This window comes from Megalobrama amblycephala, linkage group LG9 (genome assembly GCF_018812025.1).
Source record: "Megalobrama amblycephala isolate DHTTF-2021 linkage group LG9, ASM1881202v1, whole genome shotgun sequence".
Classification (NCBI taxonomy): domain Eukaryota; kingdom Metazoa; phylum Chordata; class Actinopteri; order Cypriniformes; family Xenocyprididae; genus Megalobrama; species Megalobrama amblycephala.
In genome coordinates, this window is record NC_063052.1 from 6,566,354 (window position 1) to 6,587,898 (window position 21,545).

At 36.7% G+C, this 21,545-nt stretch overlaps 1 protein-coding gene across 1 annotated transcript; it reads left to right on the plus strand.

Annotated features, from left to right (window-relative positions):
* Nucleotides 1-1,376: 1,376 nt before the first annotated feature.
* lratd2a (LRAT domain containing 2a) lies at nucleotides 1,377-3,849 on the plus strand. Its single transcript, XM_048201401.1, has one exon. It carries the CDS (start codon nucleotides 2,059-2,061, stop codon nucleotides 2,863-2,865), a length of 807 nt encoding a protein of 268 aa, XP_048057358.1. The 5' UTR covers nucleotides 1,377-2,058; the 3' UTR covers nucleotides 2,866-3,849.
* Nucleotides 3,850-21,545: the final 17,696 nt, after the last annotated feature.

Here is a 21,545-nt window from a genome sequence, read left to right on the forward strand (position 1 = left end):
GGGGCAGTGAGGCCATGAAATGGAGCATATCATCATAGCAAGAAGAAAAGAAGAAAAAAAAAAAGCATCTGATGATGCCCGTCAACAATTTGTGTTGAGCTGTTCTGTATTTTCCATCCTACAGTACTTGCAAGGCCAGCGTATGTAATGGTTTTACTTTGTCATTAATTTTATAATTAATCTTCTTGTAGCTTAAGAATTGAAATTGGTTTTATCTGGAGACTTGCTCTTTAAAACTAGGTCAGTAACTGAAGTCAGAAACTTTCAATATTTCAAGAAATGTGTGTATGGGAGGAAATTTGATACAGCAGGTGGCTATCCATTTTTACTGTAGATGTGCTTGCAGCCTATGAAAGTTTTACACAGAAATACAGAATACAAAAGGAATATAACCATCTACTTAAGTCTAGCCTGTCATGTTTCTAAGCAGTGCATGAAAAACGAAACCGGCACTATCCACATTAATAACTATATCTTGATATAATTTGTCACTTATTTGAAAAGAGGTTAAATACTTTTATTAACAGTTGAAAAGACTCTTGTGAGGCTCACTATAAAATTCATAGACCTCATTCGGGAACAGAGGCGTTTCTAGATTTCCATTCCAACCCAGTATGGATATAAATTGCCTATATCTGTAGTACAGAGTCATTCACAACCTGCACACGCAATAAAGGTGTGTTCGCACCAAGGACGACAACTATAATATTACTACGATACTGATAACTATATCACTACCACACCAACAGATAATAACGCTCTGTTTATTATAAGTACCGTACTACTATGCTTTAAATGAGCAAGCTCAGTTGGATTCTGATTGGCTGTCAATGTTTTTATCGTTCATTATTGGAAAATGTTTTTCAAATGGTCATTCATATATATATATATATATATATATATATATATATATATATATATATATATATACAGTATATATACACGCACACACAATTCACTGATTCGATTCGTAAAGCTCCGAAGCAGTGTTTTGAAATCGGCCCATATAGATATTGTTGAAAAGTCTTTTTTTTGTTTTGTTTGGCGCACAAAAAGTATTCTTGTCTTATAATATTAAGATATAACCACTGAATTCACATGAACTTATTTAAATATGTTTTTAGTACATTTATGGACCTTGAGAGTTTGAATTGCTCTCAATAGAGCCCTCACTAGCCATCGGATTTCATCAACAATATCTTAATTTGTGTTCTGAAGATGAACGAGTAGAACGACATGAGGGTAATAAATGACATTATTTTCATTTTTGGGTGAACTAACCCTTTAAGCAGCCTACATTATTTCATGTTACATAAGTTAATAGCCTGCTATGTTTGTATGTGTTTAAGACAGCAGAAAGCAGTTTCGGTGGGTCCTGATATTCAGTAGCCTACAAGAGCACAAATGAAGCTGTTTTATCATATTAATGATGGTTCTTGACGGTGTCTGTCTAAACTGCTTTTAATTGTGTTATGCTTTTCCAGTAATGTCTCTTTAAATGAGGAAGCGCGTGTAAGTGTGACTGTGGCTGGTTTTTTCTTCAGCTCTGCCTGTTAGTTCGCATTTCTGATGGACCCGAGCAACACGCAGCAGCAGGTGCAGTTCAAAACATCGGGAACATTTTGATATGCGCTGCACAAGAGACAACAAACCTCTTTACGCTGCTGTAAGGACGCGAAGAACGTGTTTGTCTTTCCCTATTCGGATACCGATACGTTTTATTCGTTTATCAATGAAGCTTTGAAGAACTTTCTGCTTGGAAACATCAGGTGTGACAGGACTGCTAAGTAACTAACTAACTGCGTGGAACAACAACAACGCGAATCATTGGATGTACACACTGGATGTTATAGGCTACCAAACAATAACACGCAACTCTTCTTATATAAAGTACTTTATTTTGGTCTGTAATTGTGATGCGCGCGGATCTAGCAAATGCAGCTCTAGCTCTGCGCAGACGGAGCATCGCAGCGAATCTACTTCCAGATGTCCATCTCTCTCTGCTCGTAACAGGTGGAGCTCATTTCACTCCATCTGTCCGCTGCTGAAGTGGCATATATGGGCAACCAGGTTGACAAACTGTCACACCTAAGTTACGCCGAAGTTCCCACGACCGACCCTAACGGACTGGACGCGGAGGAAGACGGCCCGCGGATCGGGGTCTCGTACATTTTCGCGACCGACGACGACGAACTGGATGATAATCATCATCAGCATGTCGATGGAACGGAGCAGAAGGAGGAAGAGAAGCACTACAACGAGCTGGACTGCGCGGTTTACCACCGAGACGAGTGCATTTATGAGAAGAGTAACACTAGGGAACTTGAGACGTTTAGCCCGGAGAATTTATTGAACAAATGTAAGCCCGGAGACCTTCTGGAGTTCGTGTCCGCCGGCCAGTACCCGCACTGGGCTGTGTACGTCGGGGACTTCCAGGTGGTGCACCTGCACCGGGCGGAGGTCAAGAACAGTTTTCTGACCGATGCTAGTCAGGGCAGGAGGGGCAGGATTGTAAATGAGCTGTACAAATTCAAACCCCTGAGTCCTGACATGGTGGTGCAGAACGCTATGGAGCAGGTGGGCGCGAAAGACAGAGAATTAAGTTGGAGAAATTCGGAGTGTTTCGCCGCTTGGTGCAAATTCGGTAAACGGGAGTTCAAGATGGGAGTGGAGATACGGATAGGAAAACAGCCGTACAGATTAAAGCTCCTCTTGCCTGACAAACAGTTTCATGTGCTGGAGTTTCAGAGTTTGGAGGATTTGATCATGGAAAAGAGGAGAAATGATCAGATCGGTAAAGCGGCTGTTATACAGGAGTTGGCGCATCATTTAAGCAATAGCGGAAGTGAAGCGAACGTTCATTGACATGCAACAGGTAGCCGAGAGAAATTTATCCCAAAATAACATATGCGTGATTCTCATGAAACCCATCCAGAGCAGAGAAATGTATGAGAAGTTATTTTTTTTCTTAAAGAACTGTTTTAAGAGCACAGATTGTGATCTGTCAGTACAGCGCACCAGTGATACAGTGCTCTTCATCATATCACTGCGCCGCTCCCATAGATGTTCTGTCATGTCAGGGACTATATCTTCTAGCGGAAGGATGTCACTTAAAGAATTTGACGTTTTAATAAAAAATGTCTTATTAATATATTTAATTAACTTTTTTTTTTCTTTAACAGTAAAGCACTAGGCCGTGCTGCACTGTGAATGGCTAAATGGATCATCTGTAGTGTCCCTAAATTGACAATATAGCACAGGTTTGCGTGCTTTATTGGATAAGATGTCTTGCTTTGTGACATATTGTGATGCATTGTTTTCGTGCCAATTAAGCACATTTTCTCCTCAAATTCTCACTGGTGTGATGCAAAAATGCATTCTTTGACAGACTCATATTAGCGTAATGTGATAAAACGATTCTTTATGTTGATTTGAAAATAATGGAGCTTAAAAGTAAAGCAGGCTGAATTGTGGTGAGAATTGGAGGGTTAAACTTGCTGAATTGTCTTAAAAATAATGTTACAATGCAAAACATCGTATTGTTCCCAAATTCTTCTTTTACTTTCAGGCAAAAAAATTTTTTTTCTTAATTTTGAGGCTTCTTGAGATTCATGACATTGCATATTGTAATGACAAATTATGTTAGAAAATTTCACAATCAGTTATTAAATATTCCAGGTCAGATGGTATTGTTTTTCAAATGGCTCTCAAGTTGTAAGCTGTTCTTTATAATGTATAATCAGGCTCTCTGTGAGTTGCAAAATAGCCATAAATCATCATATGTGGACCTTGCTTTCTAAAAGTTTTGGCGCAGATGAAATTGCCGCAAGTAAACAATGACTAAATCCATCTATTTACCTTCTGTCTCAGTTATTCCTGTTTTTCTAATTACACATGACCTCACTAGCTATTTAGTGAGGTCAGTATGGTGCATTTCTTATGTAAATGAACATTTATTTTCCCTTTGACATTATTATACAGGTCACATTTTTCCATCTGTTTATATTTTTGGACTTTTTTTTTATTGCCAGAGGCCACTTACCGGTAATATGGTGGAGTTGGAAGGCTGCAAGTGTAAACAAGAGATTGTTTTTAAAAATCTGATAGAAATCATTTGATGTAGTGTTTTAATATTCAGCAAATGCTTTAATCCTGAGCCTCTTCAATACCCTGCAAACTCTCCATGACTTTCATTTGTAAGGCTGCCAAAGTTGGCTTACCTTCTAATTGTCCTCCCACTTGTAAAGTTTAATACAATTTTTTCTGAGTGTGTGAATTGAATTGATGATGTGAGGCTGTAGTAAAGAAGCTGAAAGCAACAGTTTTCCCAAGACTGGGCTAAATAAATAGAGCAAAGAACAAGACATAAAATGCCACATCTCGGCTTCAACACTCAGTAATAACAAAATGCCACAGGCAGTAGTTCATAGCAGTAAGCCGTTCAGTTGTGAGATTGTGCGATGTTGAATTGTTACGTCCAAACTGGACTTTGACCTCATGGGAAAACATCAGGTGGTCAAACTTGAAATGCATGGGCAATCTGAAGGGTCAAACACTCAGTGTGACTTAAACAATTGCTGTGCCTTTGAGATACGCCATAGATGACGTGTTTTGTTAGAGGAGGTAAGGGTGTTTTATGATTTGCACCCAATCGCACTGCCACAGGTCCACTCTGAGTAAACACGAGATGCTGGGAAACAGGGAAGTAATTACAACTGCCATACTGTGAGTGAGTAATGGCTGCCCACAAAGGCAACAAGACAGTCTTTGTGAATCATTGGAAAGCCAACACTATTGCCAGCTTGAGACAACGGCCCCCTAATGAGCACTTAGTCTGTGATGTTTTGAATGTGATCTGACTCAGTGACACTGCTCTTTGTGCTGTGAGTACAGGTTTCTGCCTAGTCCCTTCAGCTCTTCTGTGTATAGTTAAGGTTTCAAGTTGTTTCGGTTTGTCATGCTAAATCCCAGAATAGAAATAATGTTAGAAATTCCAGAGGGAACCCATGGCAACCTCCCGAGCTGGCCAACACATTTACCTCATGACTGAACAGCTCTATTGGTTTGGACTATGAAAGTATAATATTAGGCCATGGATACTGTAGGACACTACAATGCGTCGACAGACAAGACAGAGTAGGTTACTTTTGATATGAAACAAAGTCTCAAATTTCAAATTTTGTAATTTCTGAACCGAAAATACATACATTTGAACCGAGCATCTCTTCCTAATAATTTATTGCATCAAATAAACATGAATGAACATCAGAAGGAATGTTGTTTCAACCACAGAAAGACGTCAGTACACCGCATTTTTCAAGTTTAAGTCCACCGATGGTTATCTACTCCTACTCCAGTGTTGCCACTTGCTTTCAGTTGAAAGCAGATAAAACTGGTCACTAAATGTCACTAGATGACGTCATACTGGTGAGTCCTCTGATCTATATTAATATAAAAATATAGATCAGTGGGCGAGTCAAGGAATCTAGATAAAGTTTGTCCAAGAAGTCGCTATTTTAAAAAAAAAAGTCTCAAAAAGGGGCGGGGAAGTCACTAAATCTAGCGACAAAATCGCAAAAATGTCAACACTGGCCTGCTAACTCCCCTGACTGCTTTGTCGGACATAACGGCAGATTTGCCGTTATGATTGGTTAGATCACCTGTCAAATCAAACTCCTGGCAAAGGGTCAATTGGGGTTGGAGCTAAACTCTGCAGGACACTGGCCCTCCAGGACCAAGTTTAGAGACCCCTGCTGTAGGCCTTTCAAGTTTCACTGAGATCTTTTACCCCCCGGTTTCACAGACAAGGCTTAAGCTAGTCCTAGACTAAAATGCATGTTTGAGCTGTTTCAACTGAAAGCAACTTGGACTGACATATCTTAAAATATGTCAGTGCCATTGTTTTTTCTCAAGATGCACACTAGTAATGTTATTTTCTAGTCTATGTTTATAAAAGAAACTTAAATGTCCTAATTGAACTAAGGCCTAATCCTGGCTTAGGCTAAGCCCTGTGAAACCAGGCCTAAAATAATTAAAAATGAAAGCAATTTTAAGTAGTAACCAGTGACATTCATCAAATTTCAGTATTATGTGTTATAGCTGCATAGATCATCTTATTTAAAAAAAAATTATAATAATTAAAAATAAATTGAAAATAATTAAAAATTAAAACAGTTTAAAAAGTATGCCAGTGACCAGTGTCCTGCAGTGCTGCATATTCTCTAATAAAAATTATATTAAATTATTAAATTATAATTTAAAAATTACTTTAATAATTAAAAAAAGAAAGAATAAGCTACATTCATCAAATCCCAGTGTCCTTATTATAGATGCATAGATTCAGATTATTAATAAGTAAATAAACAAGTGAAATATCAAACTATATAAAAAGAGTAGTCTAGTGACATTTGAGTCTTTTTTTGGCTGCATAGATTCTCTAATTTAAAAAATAAATAAATGAAACCATTTTAATAATTTGACAAGTGACATTCATCAAATCACAGTGTACTTATTGTAAATAGATTCTGTAAGTTAATTTGAAAAAAACTAATAATAAAGAAAAATGAAGAAAAATCTAATTAAAGAGTAGTCAAACAACATTCATCAAATTACAGTGTTCTTATTGTAGCTGCATGGATTCACAAACAAACAAATAAATAAATTCACAAAAATAAAATTAGAAATATTTAAAAATAGTTATTTCAAATGAGCAAAGTGACATTCATCCGATCACAGTGTTCTTATTGTAGCTGAGCAGATTCACTAATAAAAAAAAAAAAAAAAAAAAAATCGAAATAATTTAAGTATTCAAGCGACATTCATCAAATCCCAGTGTTCTTATTAACTGCATATATTCACTAATAAATAAATAAATATAAATATATTGTGACACATCGGATCCATTGTCCTTATCATCACACACCTTTACATCACATGACGGGGTTGAGGTGAACTTGTGAAGCTCATTTGTCAACGCATAAATAGCTTATCAACTTTGTCAAACATGCCTATTTAACCACAGCAAAAACCTTTTCCTTGCTTCTCATTATCTCATTATTGTAGACTCGTCACACCTGAGTCATTATGTAAATCTACTTCATGGTGTAATGTCTGAAGCATTCAATAGACTTTCATAATAATATTTAATTAATATTATAAATGTAGTCACAGTTTTCTTGCAAATTACCATGCAAGTTAAAAGCGTGTCCTTTAATGATATACCTTTGATATCCCGAGGGCTTAAAATCATGTTTAAATTATGCTAATATTTTAGTATTGGAGATTAAGCCTTAACCGCCCTTTTTAACACCTGCAGTAACACTATAGCCTCTCCTTCACAGTCATGATAGACTACAGTGAATTCAGTTTTGACACCTATAACAAGCAGGAAGGAAGTTACTTGCTGTCAATTTGCTTTCTCACTTCTTGTGCTTATGAATCTTCCTGTTGCAAAGAAGCAAACATGAAACGGCTGCAGTGTGTTGAAATGTGTGTGTGTGGGGTGGGGGGGTAAGTGCAAGATTATAAAACAAATGTTTAAAAAATATACAAAAATACAATGTCTTGACAGAATATTCTCCACCATTGTGTTTCCAATCTGTAAATTTCCTCTCTCAACAACACATTTACGGACCAAAACATTTATTTCTTTGAAATTAAAAACATATTACTCGCTTACAAAAGTACCTTTCCACTCCCAGTTAATTCTTTGTACATAGTCTAAAACGGCCGTGGATCTTCTTGGGTCTGTCTGTTTGAGCGTCACACATTTACATTTGGAATTTTTTACCCGTTCTTCAATGCAAATTTGTTCTGCTAGATTAGGCATAAGCGTCGGTGGACAGCAATTGTCGAGTCACACCAAATATTTTCGATTGGATTCAAGCCTGTCTCTAACCGCAGCAATTCCAGTACGCAAACCTTTTTTTCCCAAGCCATCCTTTTATCCTTTTTGTAGTGAGCTTTGTGTCATTGTCCTGATGGAAAATCAATCTTCACCCTAGACGCAGATCTCTGACTAACTGAAACAGGTTCTCCACAGCATGATACTTTGAGGAGGATTTGGTTTGTTCCAAATATAATGCTTCACTCTCAGGCCAAAGAGCTCAATTTTAGTCTCATCAGTCCACAAATTTGGCTTCAAAAGTTTTGAGACATTCTCAAACTCCAGGCATGATATATAACTGGTTTCAAAAGTGTCTTCCTTCTAGCCACTCAGAGATTTGTGATCTGTGAAGTGCCGTAGTGAGTGTTGACATCTTGGCTGTTTCTCTATTTCTAAGACCTGCAGCTCTTCTGGTGTTGTAACCTGCCTCTCGTCATTTCTCTGAAAGCTTCCTTTGTTCTGAGTTTGATAGGACAGTCTGATTGTTGTATCATCCAACTTCAACTCAAAATTTCAATGGAACACATCCACTCACACAGTCAGCAGCATTAGCCGCTTCTCCACAAAATACCTGGAACAATTTGTCCCAGGAACTTTCCATCGCGGTCTAAAGATTAAGACACGGTCTAAAGGTGAAGATTAAGTCTGGTGATGTAGGACTGTCCGTGACTTTCCAGTTCCAGCTGGATTTCGTCCTCTGCATATAAGCTTAATAAAGCCTGAACCTTGTCGTCAGTCCGTCGGTCTTATTTTTTAAACTCCATTGTTGATTCAAATAGCAAACAACTCTTACTGCACTCACCACATGCTGTGTGGAGTCAACCAATCAAAATGCAGCGTGAACTCAACCAATCAGCATGTTCAGCGCCCAAGTCCCACCCCCGAAAGTTCCGGAACTTTGAAAAACTACTACCTCTAGAGCAGGGACTTTCTGAGGGGGGAACTTTTTACCCGGAACTTCATTTAGACCCTGGTTCCTGCAGTCGAAACACACAGAGTACCACCCCAAAGTCCCTAGTTCCTGGGGAAAGTTCCTGCATTTTGAAATGAACATTGTGTAATTTTGCAACAGGAGACAATACACTGTTTACAGGAGAAAAATATGTAATGGTGGGGATTCTGATTCATCCCAGTGAGTCAAATTGAATCTGATTTCGAGGTTCATTCAGATCCTTTGAGTGACTTTTTGACTCTGGTTGCGTCTGAAACCGCATACTCTCTTGAGTAGGTACTTATTTTGAATAATTACTTTGTGACCGCTAAAAAAAAGTATGTTATATAGGCCTAGTATGAATGTGTGTAGAATGTAATTCGGGTGTACTACATTCACCATGTTGTCATTATAATTTAAAAATAGTAGAGTGCACATCATATTATGCACACTTCAGAATCTCTGCCTCTTGCCTACTTGAGTACTGGGAATTCAGACATACTTCTTTTGTCACATACTGTTTTTCGCCTACCATATAGGGAAATATCTGATTTCGAATGCAGCCTCTATTTATAAGGGTTCGTTTACACAATAACAATATGCTTAAAACAGAGAAGTTTTTTCCATTTTTATTTTCCGCATTCAGACGACACCATTGTCAAAACGATCCCCATTCATACAAATTCGTGAAAATGCAATAGGGGCTGGCTGCAGCCTGAGGGGGCGAGTGGAGCTCTACTCAAGGGCGGAAATATGTCACCTCCACTAGTGGAGCTAGCTATGGCCGCATTATTGTAAGGGTAGGTTTAGGGTTGGGGTAGGTGTAGACGTTAATAAAAAACAAATCAATATTGCGTCATTTAATTACCGTATTTGCATTATTGTAAGGGTAGGTTTAGGGTTGGGGTAGGTGTAGTCGTTAATAAAACACAAATCAATATTGCGTCATTTAATTACAGTATTTGCATTATTGTAAGGGTAGGTTTAGGGTTGGGGTAGGTGTAGACGTTAATAAAACACAAATCAATATTGCGTCATTTAATTACCGTATTTGCATTATTGTAAGGGTGGGTTTATGGTTGGGGTAGGTGTAGACGTTAATAAAACACAAATCAATATTGCGTCATTTAATTACCGTATTTGCATTATTGTAAGGGTAGGTTTAGGGTTGGGGTAGGTGTAGACGTAAATAAAACACAAATCAATATTGCGTCATTTAATTACCGTATTTGCATTATTGTAAGGGTGGGTTTAGGGTTGGGGTAGGTGTAGACGTTAATAAAACACAAATCAATATTGCGTCATTTAATTACCGTATTTGCATTATTGTAAGGGTGGGTTTATGGTTGGGGTAGGTGTAGACGTTAATAAAACACAAATCAATATTGCGTCATTTAATTACCGTATTTGCATTATTGTAAGGGTGGGTTTATGGTTGGGGTAGGTGTAGACGTTAATAAAACACAAATCAATATTGCGTCATTTAATTACCGTATTTGCATTATTGTAAGGGTGGGTTTATGGTTGGGGTAGGTGTAGACGTTAATAAAACACAAATCAATATTGCGTCATTTAATTACCGTGTTTGCATTATTGTAAGGGTGGGTTTATGGTTGGGGTAGGTGTAGACGTTAATAAAACACAAATCAATATTGCGTCATTTAATTACCGTATTTGCATTATTGTAAGGGTAGGTTTAGAGTTGGGGTAGGTGTAGACGTTAATAAAACACAAATCAATATTGCGTCATTTAATTATCGTATTTGCATTATTGTAAGGGTGGGTTTATGGTTGGGGTAGGTGTAGACGTTAATAAAACACAAATCAATATTGCGTCATTTAATTACCGTATTTGCATTATTGTAAGGGTAGGTTTAGGGTTGGGGTAGGTGTAGACGTTAATAAAACACAAATCAATATTGCGTCATTTAATTACCGTATTTGCATTATTGTAAGGGTGGGTTTATGGTTGGGGTAGGTGTAGACGTTAATAAAACACAAATCAATATTGCGTCATTTAATTACCGTATTTGCATTATTGTAAGGGTGGGTTTATGGTTGGGGTAGGTGTAGACGTTAATAAAACACAAATCAATATTGCGTCATTTAATTACCGTATTTGCATTATTGTAAGGGTGGGTTTATGGTTGGGGTAGGTGTAGACGTTAATAAAACACAAATCAATATTGCGTCATTTAATTATCGTATTTGCATTATTGTAAGGGTGGGTTTAGGGTTGGGGTAGGTGTAGACGTTAATAAAACACAAATCAATATTGCGTCATTTAATTACCGTATTTGCATTATTGTAAGGGTGGGTTTATGGTTGGGGTAGGTGTAGACGTTAATAAAACACAAATCAATATTGCGTCATTTAATTACCGTATTTGCATTATTGTAAGGGTGGGTTTAGGGTTGGGGTAGGTGTAGACGTTAATAAAACACAAATCAATATTGCGTCATTTAATTACCGTATTTGCATTATTGTAAGGGTGGGTTTAGGGTTGGGGTAGGTTTAGACATTAGTAAAACACAAGTGGAAGTGACGTATTTCCTGTTCGAGAGTGTTTTCAGGCCACCAAAATGCCGTTGTCGTGTAAACGAATGGCCAAAACGCATAAATAAAATACTGATTCATTCAGGAAAGAAACAAGTGACTGTTTTTATGTGTAACATTCAATAATGTCCTACGACATTGCTTTGTGTACGGTTATCAGTCATTTTTACACATTCGTGAATCATCACATGACAACAAGTCCCCCTTGTTCAGTGAAGGGAGTCATTGGAAGTGAAAGAGAAAAATGTATTCACTTAATAGATTATTCATGAACGAAACACCACTAAACAGAAGATGTATTATCTTTAAAACAATGACACTTTTGCCGAAGTACAGTAACGTTGTATTATTAAAGGTGCACAGTTTTTTCCTCATTTAAAAGGCTTTGCTGTATTTTTGAAAAATGACTTGCATCAGAAAGATAAAGCAAGACTTCTTTAATTCTTCCTCACTTTGCCTTAAAAAAGACTTTCTGAATGAAACCTCTGTTGGATCTAAAGGCTAGTGGCCTTGAAATAGACGCATCTTATATATCAACCCATTCAGCTTTTCTATTAACTAGTTATTGCAGCAAATAGATAGAGATATTCTGTGTAAAAATAGACACTGACTGGCTATTTAAAATGTGTCAGTTTTGTGTGAATGAAAATATTTTATTTAAACTAATTTCAATATGCGTTATGTGTTGCAAGACTCCATTCTGTCGCGAAATAAATAAACCTTATAATATATAATAAACATTTAGTCACTATTTTACATTTTATAATACTAGTATAGTATTATTAATAAAAAACTGAATATTAATTATAATAAACTTTTATTTTAAAAAAGTGGTAAACTATTTTAGTTAATTTAGTGCTTATTTGATCTATTTAATTACTATTTATTGTTCCACATGAAAGACAAACATGTCATGAAACAATTTTGTCAGCCTATGTAGTAAAATTAACTTTTACCCACTGTCTGTGTTTTGCTTTGAACATCCTAGAAAGGGGAAGGCCTGTTTGATTATTTATCTTATTTCTCCAGAAGAAAAACCTATTTGATCGGCAACATGAAAGCTATCATTGAGGAACATGGAAACCACCGCTGGACTCATGAAATATTGTTTTTCCCTGTCTTAGAAAAAACACATCAATCCATTTTTTATAAAGGTAGATTGAATTCAGGCCTTTTCCTGCATGGTAGACATATGACAGAGTGCCGATATGTTCTTGAAAGCTTTTAAAGGTTTTAGAGTTTGTCCTTCAGAACTGCGTTTAAACAGCGTAATGACACTGAATTTAAAGGATTAAATTACTTCTAAAGCTGGTGATAATTAACAAAGGGCCTGAAGCTTAATAAGGTGACATAAAAAAGTGCCAAACTCACCTGTCAATCATCCAGACTAGATGTATTTGGATCACTTTTAGTTTGAATACCTGCTGGTTCAATCAAAGCAATGGAAATTCCAGGGCTTCAAGAGGCCTCATTGTGATGCCGGGCACCATCGAAACACTGGGCGCACAATAAAAAGTCACTGCATGTGGTGCTGATAGATGGAGCTCCTTATTCTAATTTGATTCATGTTGATTTTTCTCTTTTTTATGAGATAAACGTGATGTGTCTGAAAATACAAGACATTAGCATATCAGTCATATCAGATGCCTTTGTCAGCATTCTGATCGGATGCATTGAATACTTCATGATGATGTGTAGATAACAGTTTAGAATTGGGATAATGTGAGAAGATAATGTCAGAATATCTCATTCAGATATTTGTTAAATTATTGTTAGCGGTACTTCATTTAAAGGGGTGGTTCATTATGATTTCACTTTTTTAACTTTAGTTAGTGTGTGATGTTGCTGTTAGAGCATAAACAACGTCTGCAAAGTTACGACGCTCAAAGTTCAAAGCAAGATATTTTCTTTTAAAAAATTCTCTGTTTAAGGACTACAACAAACAGCTGGTAGAGACTACAGTGAGCTTCTTCCCGGGTTGGTGACATCTCTAACTCTAAAATTTACATAAACCCTGCCCCCGAGAACACGCAACAAAGGGGAGAGTCCATGTTATTGCAATACTGTACGTAACACACATGCAATAGCATGTCATAAAAGCAAGATGCCAACATGACAAATTATAACCATAATTAAACTTAACTGTACCTGTTCTTGTCTTCATTGCAGCATATTCTTTGGCTCTGTAGACATCTTACAACAGTTCCCACACGAGCAAATTATAGATTATCATGACAGAATATGCAATCAATAACTTTAAGATAGTTAACTCCACATCAGCTACATAAATTCATCAACTAACCATTCAGAAACGTCCTGTTGCACGTTGTCACTTCTTCTTGAGTCTCTCCATCATTGTCCGACTCCAGTTTGAACATAAAAGCCTGAACAGATTCTGACATTTTCAGTGAATCTTCATGAGGTAATTGGAGCTACTAACACAAGCTCTTGAAACTCCGCCCTCTTCGTAGGAGCAGCAGCTCATTCGCATTTAAAGGGACACACACAAAAATGGAGCATTTTTGCTCACCCTCAAAAAGTGACAAATTTAACATGCTATAAAAAATGATCTGTGGGGTATTTTGTGCTAAAACTTCACATACACACCCAGAGTGGACATCCGAGACTTGTTTTACATCTTGTATATGTGGCATTATATCACCCCTTTAAAGGTGCCCTTGATTCAAAAATTTAATTTACCTCGGCATAGTTGAATAACAAGAGTTCAGTACATGGAAAAGACATACAGTGAGTCTCAAACTCCATTGTTTCCTCCTTCTTATATAAATCTCATTTGTTTAAAAGACCTCCGAAGAACAGGTGAATCTCAACATAACACCGACTGTTACATAACAGTCGGGGTGTACGCCCCCAATATTTGCATATGCCAGCCCATGTTCCCAACATTATGAAAGGCATTAGACAAGGGCAGCCAGTATTAACGTCTGGATGTGCACAGCCGAATCAACAGACTAGGTAAGCAATAACAACAGCGAAAAATGGCAGATGGAGCAATAATAACTGACATGATTCATGATAACATGATATTTTTAGTGATATTTGTAAATTGTCTTTCTACATGTTTCGTTAGCATGTTGCTAATGTACTGTTAAATGTGGTTAAAGTTACCATCGTTTATTACTGTATTCACGGAGACAAGACTGTCGTTATTTTCATTATTAAACACTTGCAGTCTGTATAATGCATAAACACATCTTCATTCTTTATAAATCTCTCCAACAGTGTGTAATGTTAGCTTTAGCCACGGAGCACTATCAAACTCATTCATAACCAAATGTAAACATTCAAATAAACACTGTACTTACGCGATTAGACATGCTGCATGATGAACACTTTGTAAAGATCCATTTTGAGGGTTATATTAGCTCTTTGAACTTTTTTTATGTTGTTTAAGGCAAGCGCGAGCTCCGTGGGCGGAGAGCACGAGCAATTAAAGGGCCAGCTGCCCTGAATCGGCTCATTTATAATGATACCCCAAAATAGGCAGTTAAAAAATCTATGGGGTATTTTGAGCTGAAACTTCACAGACATATTCAGGGGACACCTTAGACTTATATTACATCTTTAAAAAAAGTTCTAGGGCACCTTTAATCGTTTTTATGCATTTATAAGGGACATTGGGACATGAATCAAGAGTCAAATGACTAGTCTAAATTCATACAGTGTTGTTCAAAAGTTTGGGGGCAGAAGTTAATACTTTCAAAACTGACAGTAAAGACTGCTTCATATAAATGCTGTTGTCTTGAACTTTCTATTCATCAAATAATTTTGAAAAAAAAAAAAGTATCAGTTTCCACAAAAATATTACATGTATATTTCGTTTTCAACATTGATAATAATAATAAATGTTTCTTGAAAACCAAATCAGCATATTATAATGATGTCTGAAGGATCATGTGACACTGAAGATGGAGTAATGATGCTGAAAATTCAGCTATTGTTTCACAACATTTCATTCATTCGATCTATTTTTGATGTTAGCGCTACTTCCTACAGCTGGACAAATAGATTTTGAACATTTAAAATTATGTGTTCAGTGTAGACATGGTGTTAAAGGATTAGTTTACTTTGAAATGAAAATTAGCCCAAGCTTTACTCAACCTTAAGCCATCCTTATTATTAGTTCACTTTGGTTCACTTTGAAATGAATACACTGTGTATTCTGATACCTTTCTCAGAACCAGCATTAACTTCTTGAGCAATTTGAGCTACAGTAGCTTGTCTGTCGGATCAGACCACACGGGCCAGCCTTCGCTCCCTACGTGCATCAATGAGCCTTGGCTGCCTTTGACCCTGTCGCAGGTTCATCACTGTTCCTTCCTTGGACCACTTTTGATAGATACTGACCACTGCAGGCCAGGAACACCCACAAGAGCTGCAGTTTTGGAGATGCTCTGATCCAGTCGTCTAGCCAACACAATTTGGCCCTTGTCAAACTCACTCAAATCCTAACACTTGCCCATTTTTCCTGCTTCTAACACATTACCTTTGAGGACAAAATGTTCACTTGATGCCTAATATATCCCACCCACTAACAGGTGCCGTGATGAAGAGAGAATGTGTTATACATGTATGGATCTGTCTCTTAGCTGATGACCTGGAATTTGGCTATTAAATAATTTTTTAAAAATTAAATTGAAATGACACTGAATGATGGCTCCAAATGAAGCATATTTCATCAATTATTAACCTTGGATCTCATAGTAAGTCAGTTTGAAAGGTTTAATCACAATTGTTTTAAAATCAGTTTCTCTATGGCCAAAATGAATGGAATTTTGTGCTCTACTTCCTTGATTATACAAAGCTTACTTAAGACCTATTTGTAATTGTTCAGGAAACCCACTGATGTGTCAATTGTGAAAATATGTAGTTTTGCACATCCCTAGCTATTACACATTACTTTCTGATCAATTGACTGCTTTTGAACAACAGCCTAATGTATTTGTGAAAGCGCTTAAATGCCTTGGGAATCAACACTTCTTTCTGTGTGTTGAGACAGGAATTGATTATGCATTAATACATTTAAGAGAAGAGGGCGTCTTGAGGTCTGCGTCATGCAGATAAGTGCTGTGGAGGATGGCCTTATCTTTCATTAGAGCACTCTCACTTCTCCTGTCTGACTCATAAAAGCTCCTCCAACCCAAACCTCCATCATTCATAATAGTACACCTTTACTGCTAAGAAGACCCAATGGTGGGTGAGTTAAAAGTTTTATGACAGAGAAGTAAATGACTCGAGGAAGGTAAGTGGTAGTGAATGTGTTCTGCTTAACTTCAGAGAACCTGCTGTGCATGGAGGACTGTGAACATGAGTACATTTAAACAAGGGCAATGGAGGCCACTAAGTGGGTGCGAAAGACGCCTAGAAATGCAAAAGAAACTCATGCATAACAGAAAATGGGAACAGCGTCCGTCCTAGTCCTACAACACTGTAGGCATCATCTTGTATTCATAGCAATAGACTGGAGGAAAAACAATCACAGCACTCACAGACAATAAGAAATTTCCTTAAGTTATGTAACCACTTTTTCTGTTACAAATACATGATATTAAAGGGGACATGACATGAGAAATCAAATTTTCCTTTATCTATTGACATACGAAGAGGTCATTGTACTATTAAAACATCCTGCAAGTTTCATATTAAAAACATAAAATTTAAATTTAAGCCATTTTTCATTGAAAATCTTAAAAATTATGGCCACTGTCGTATCTTGTAAATCAATACATATTCAAACTTGGCAAATTAGTGATGATGATGACAGAATTTTCATGTTTGGAGAACTATCCCTTTAACTTGAAGTTGAAAAATTGTTTTCATTGTTTTTGGATGTTTACACACACACATACACACGCACACACTCCTGACATTACTGATGCTGAAAAACCATGACAACATTTGACCTGCCAATACCTTTGAGTAGTTTGCTGGGAAACGAGGCCCATTTAGACACCACCATGTTTAAGGGGAGATTAAATGGTTGCCAAGATACAAAAACCTGTCTGACACCAAACATCTGAGAATGTAAGTGAAAAAGCTTTATTTTGGCAATAGAGAAAAGCCAATAGTCACATACTCCAGGCTCTAATCAAGCCTTCACTGATGTATGAATTCACTGGGTAATCTGCTTTGCATTTAATTACATGGTTCCAATAAATTGGAGCATATTTCCTTCCACAGCTTGTTTCTTAGTCACTTGTTTCACACTTGCCTCAGTAACAGAATGAATGGAAGAACAACGTCTGAGGCTTGAGTTAAATCAGCCATTGAGTGAGTTTTTTTCCATTGTGCCCCAATATAATTTCAAATTTAGTTGTTCAATTAAGCCTAAGCAATATGACAAGAATGCTGCTAGTCTGAATATCAGCCCAGCTGTGGATCGTAATCACAGTCCTGCTGATCATTCAAACATACAGCACAGTGTGATATTGCTTTTAGAGGCAACAGTTCAATAAACAAGACGTTATTATTGAGTAACTATATTTAAGCACAATATTGACAGTTACTACAATTATTGTTTGCTGCTTTTAAAGTTAGGTGGATTCTAATTTAGCTGTCAGTTGCTGTCTCTATCCAAAGTTGGAAATTTAGCAAAATTAGAATATCGCATAAAACATTTGCAAATAAAGCACCATCTCTGTCACGTGTTCAAGAAAACAAAATCGTCACTTCCTCTGAAATTGGCGCAAAATATCTGTAATAAAAATTGAAGGTGCTGTGGCTCTTTTATCCTTCATCATAAATGGCTTGCACCTCAGACGAAATGCAAAAAACGCTGTAATGTTGAATTATGTTGTGTTGTGGGGATACCTAAAATTCAACAATATTACAGAGATGAATATATATAGTTGAAATGCACTAAATTAATAACTGATGATTTTTACAATGGAACTAATTCAGCACTGAACTGACTCAAGCTAAACAATAACTCTATTTTCTTCTAGAGCTGCTGTACAGCCGAAACAAACTTTGTTGCATAATTTTCCAGTTATCACTGTAAAGCTGCTTTGAACAATCTGTATTGTAAAAAGCGCTATATAAATAAAGGTGACTTGACTTGACTATATCAAAATCGCATAATAGAATCATTTCTATATTTTGATGTCAGATTCTGATGTCGGTTCTGGCATTTCAGAATAACTAAAACAACATTTAAGATGTTGTATAATAATAGGCCCAAAACTGATCTGCTGGTTAGTCCAGTTATCCAATCCCATCCTCTGTTGAGTTTCTTTTTTCATTTTTGCTAATCAAGGGATTTATTCGATAAATGTGTTTCTGTTGTAGTTTATGAGCATGTCTTTTTATCGGATAAAAAATGATCCAACTCAACTTTTTCATGCAATTTCCCAAAACTTCCCAAATGTTTTTATCATTCATCAGCTAGAAAAAATAGATCAGAAAGTGATTTCGATTATATGATTGTGTTCTGTATCATTATAGCTGTGGTGTGTACTTCCATATTGTTATAGAATTATTATGATTATTAAAACTTTATAGTTATTGTTATAGTTATAGTTATCACCTTTGGTGTGAACTGCCCTTAAAGGATTAGTTTACTTTGAAATGACAAGCTTTACTCACCCTCAAGTCATCCTAGGTGTATAAGACTGTCTTCTTTCTGATGAACATAATCGCAGAAATATTAATAAATATTTAATTTCTGCGTAAGTTGTATACGGAAGGCGGTCTGGCGGAAGGTGTTTTATTTCATAACTTGTTATTTTTTTACACAAACGCATCGCTTCACTTCAGAAGGCCTTTATTGAATGAATGAATTCATAGAATGAATAAAATGTTTACTATCGACGGTGCGACGTGTAGACAGCATCACTAATTATAATAGGTTCTCTTTGCTCTTGATTTGGAACGCTGGCAATTTGGAACATACTGAAGGTCTACATCCACTGCAGACAGCATCACTGATTATGATGTGTTCTATTATCTTCTGAGTGTGATGTGACAAGAAATCAATGGATTCAATTACTCGTTCATAAAGACAATCACTTGTTTACATGGTGTAATTATGTAACCTGCAGAAAGAGTTGTACAAAAAGCAGTTATACAAACAGTAAAAATAAATATACAGTATTTTAAAATGATCTGTTTGGCCACTTTCTAATTTAAAAAAGTGGGTTCTGTCCATAGTTAATCTAATGAACTACGCCTGTGTTTACTTTCTAAGACACCTTATAGGGAAACTGACTTCATCCACTAAAATGACCCTAGGATTAGATGGTTAAAAGTAATTAGAATATGTTTGGTTCTGATAAATGGTCTAGCTAGCATTATTAATTTGCATATGCCACTTGGTTTATCAAATGCAATGAAATCAGTGTCTAAATCCATTCTGGGACTGTATTATTTCCCTTAGCAAACAAGGCACTTAATATCAAGTCTAATACCAAGCAATGTGCAAGCTACCTTCTCTGTGTTTATCCAGTCTGACTGTGTTTTGATAGCTATCATGTTACTTCTGAGTACTCAGTATTCAAGAGCTGGTACTGCAGACTACCTGCAGGGCAGGAGCCACTGTGACGAACACCAAATGCTGAATCATACATTCCTCAGTTATACCAAATGTAAAATCTCCGTCAATTTACAGATTTTATTCGTTGCTGGTTCTGCAGGTAAGGCCTGAATGATCCGATCATTGCTCCTGTTCACTTTCCCATGGGCCGCCTGAATGATTCATTCACAGCACCTCACTGGTGCCCAGCGGTGATTGCCTCGGACGCATTTTAAGTACATCAATATTTGGAGCACTGAATACAGCAAGCTCAGGGTCAGAACTATCAGAGCGGAACGTTAATTTCACATCCCAACCTCCTCCTTATGCCCAATCATGTCAAGAGAAACTCATGTGGGGGAAACCATAAAGCTTCATATCTAATATCAAGTCTAATATCAACTAGCAAAACACTCTGTCCAAAGAAACAGAATGATACCGGGGGGTTTTAAAAAGCTATTTAGCTTTGTTGAAAGAACAGACTGTTTGATATTACTGTCAGGAGTGATACGGAAGGCATCTGTTCAAGATTTTTAGTATCAATGTAGACATGTAATGGTCCCAAAGAGTATTTGGACTCTTAAGCGACACAAACAAATATATAAGGGGGTTTCTTTAGTTCAGAAACAGGTTGATTTCTATTAACGTTAAAGTCCCCTTGTGGTGAAAATCAAGTTTTTAATGTTGTATATGTCTATGTGGTGTTTTTAAGACAAACTACCCTGTAACCAATCACGTCAACTTGCCAGCGGCAAGGGAGTCATGTAACATTAGCAACACATTATTAGCTGTTTGATAACGTAGTCAAGCAAAAAGGGTAATCACATTAATTAGTCATGTGTCCAACGTTATAACAAGCGATACCATTGTGCAGCGTTTACCTCAGTAAGTTGACCGAGTGGATCTCTGAGCTTGTGCGAGTGGGTGGAGGCGGGGCTACTTAGCATATTCATAGATCCGTGTATACTAAATGAAGCAAGGGTGTAGAGTTACATTCATGCTATTTAAGGCATGAAGAATTTTTTTTACTCGGGAAAAAAACATTTAAATAGCCTATGTCACTTTGGTGATCAAAGATGAGTTTTAAGGGATAAAATTATTGACTACGGGGGACTTTCAACTTTTTTCTTTTTGTTATATAAAGATATAAAGGCCTTCATATTTCTTCTACTTTTCAAATGCCCTTTAGATATAGATTTATTTTAATCGTGCACCATTCACAATCAAGCTATAATTTTGTCAAATTATTATGTAAAAAAGCGTGAAAATATTGTATTTAGGATAATGAAATTAGCTTTAGCAAGACAGCCTTTTTTTTCAAAAATGTTAAAAATGTCATTTCCACAACCAATATTTTCACTACAGAAAGATATTAAACACAATACATCATTTCAGATACATGTATGTCCACTGCTGAACATTGATACAGGGCAAATTAGTCCACAGGACCAAAAGTTGAATAAACACACCTCACGCACCGGATGCCATGCGCATGCTCGAGGCAGTTGGACATAGTGGTGTATTAGAGGTAAAAAATGATATAAATACTGTTCGGTTTCTCGCACAAACCGATCATTTCGTGTCTTAGGACATCAATGTGTCGTCACGAGCCGCAGGGTTTAATTTGGATTTGTCTGTGCATG

What these genes read in the sequence shown, in the direction of transcription:
- lratd2a (XM_048201401.1), top strand. Translation starts at nt 2,059, where the DNA reads ATGGGCAACCAGGTTGACAAACTGTCACACCTAAGTTACGCCGAAGTT.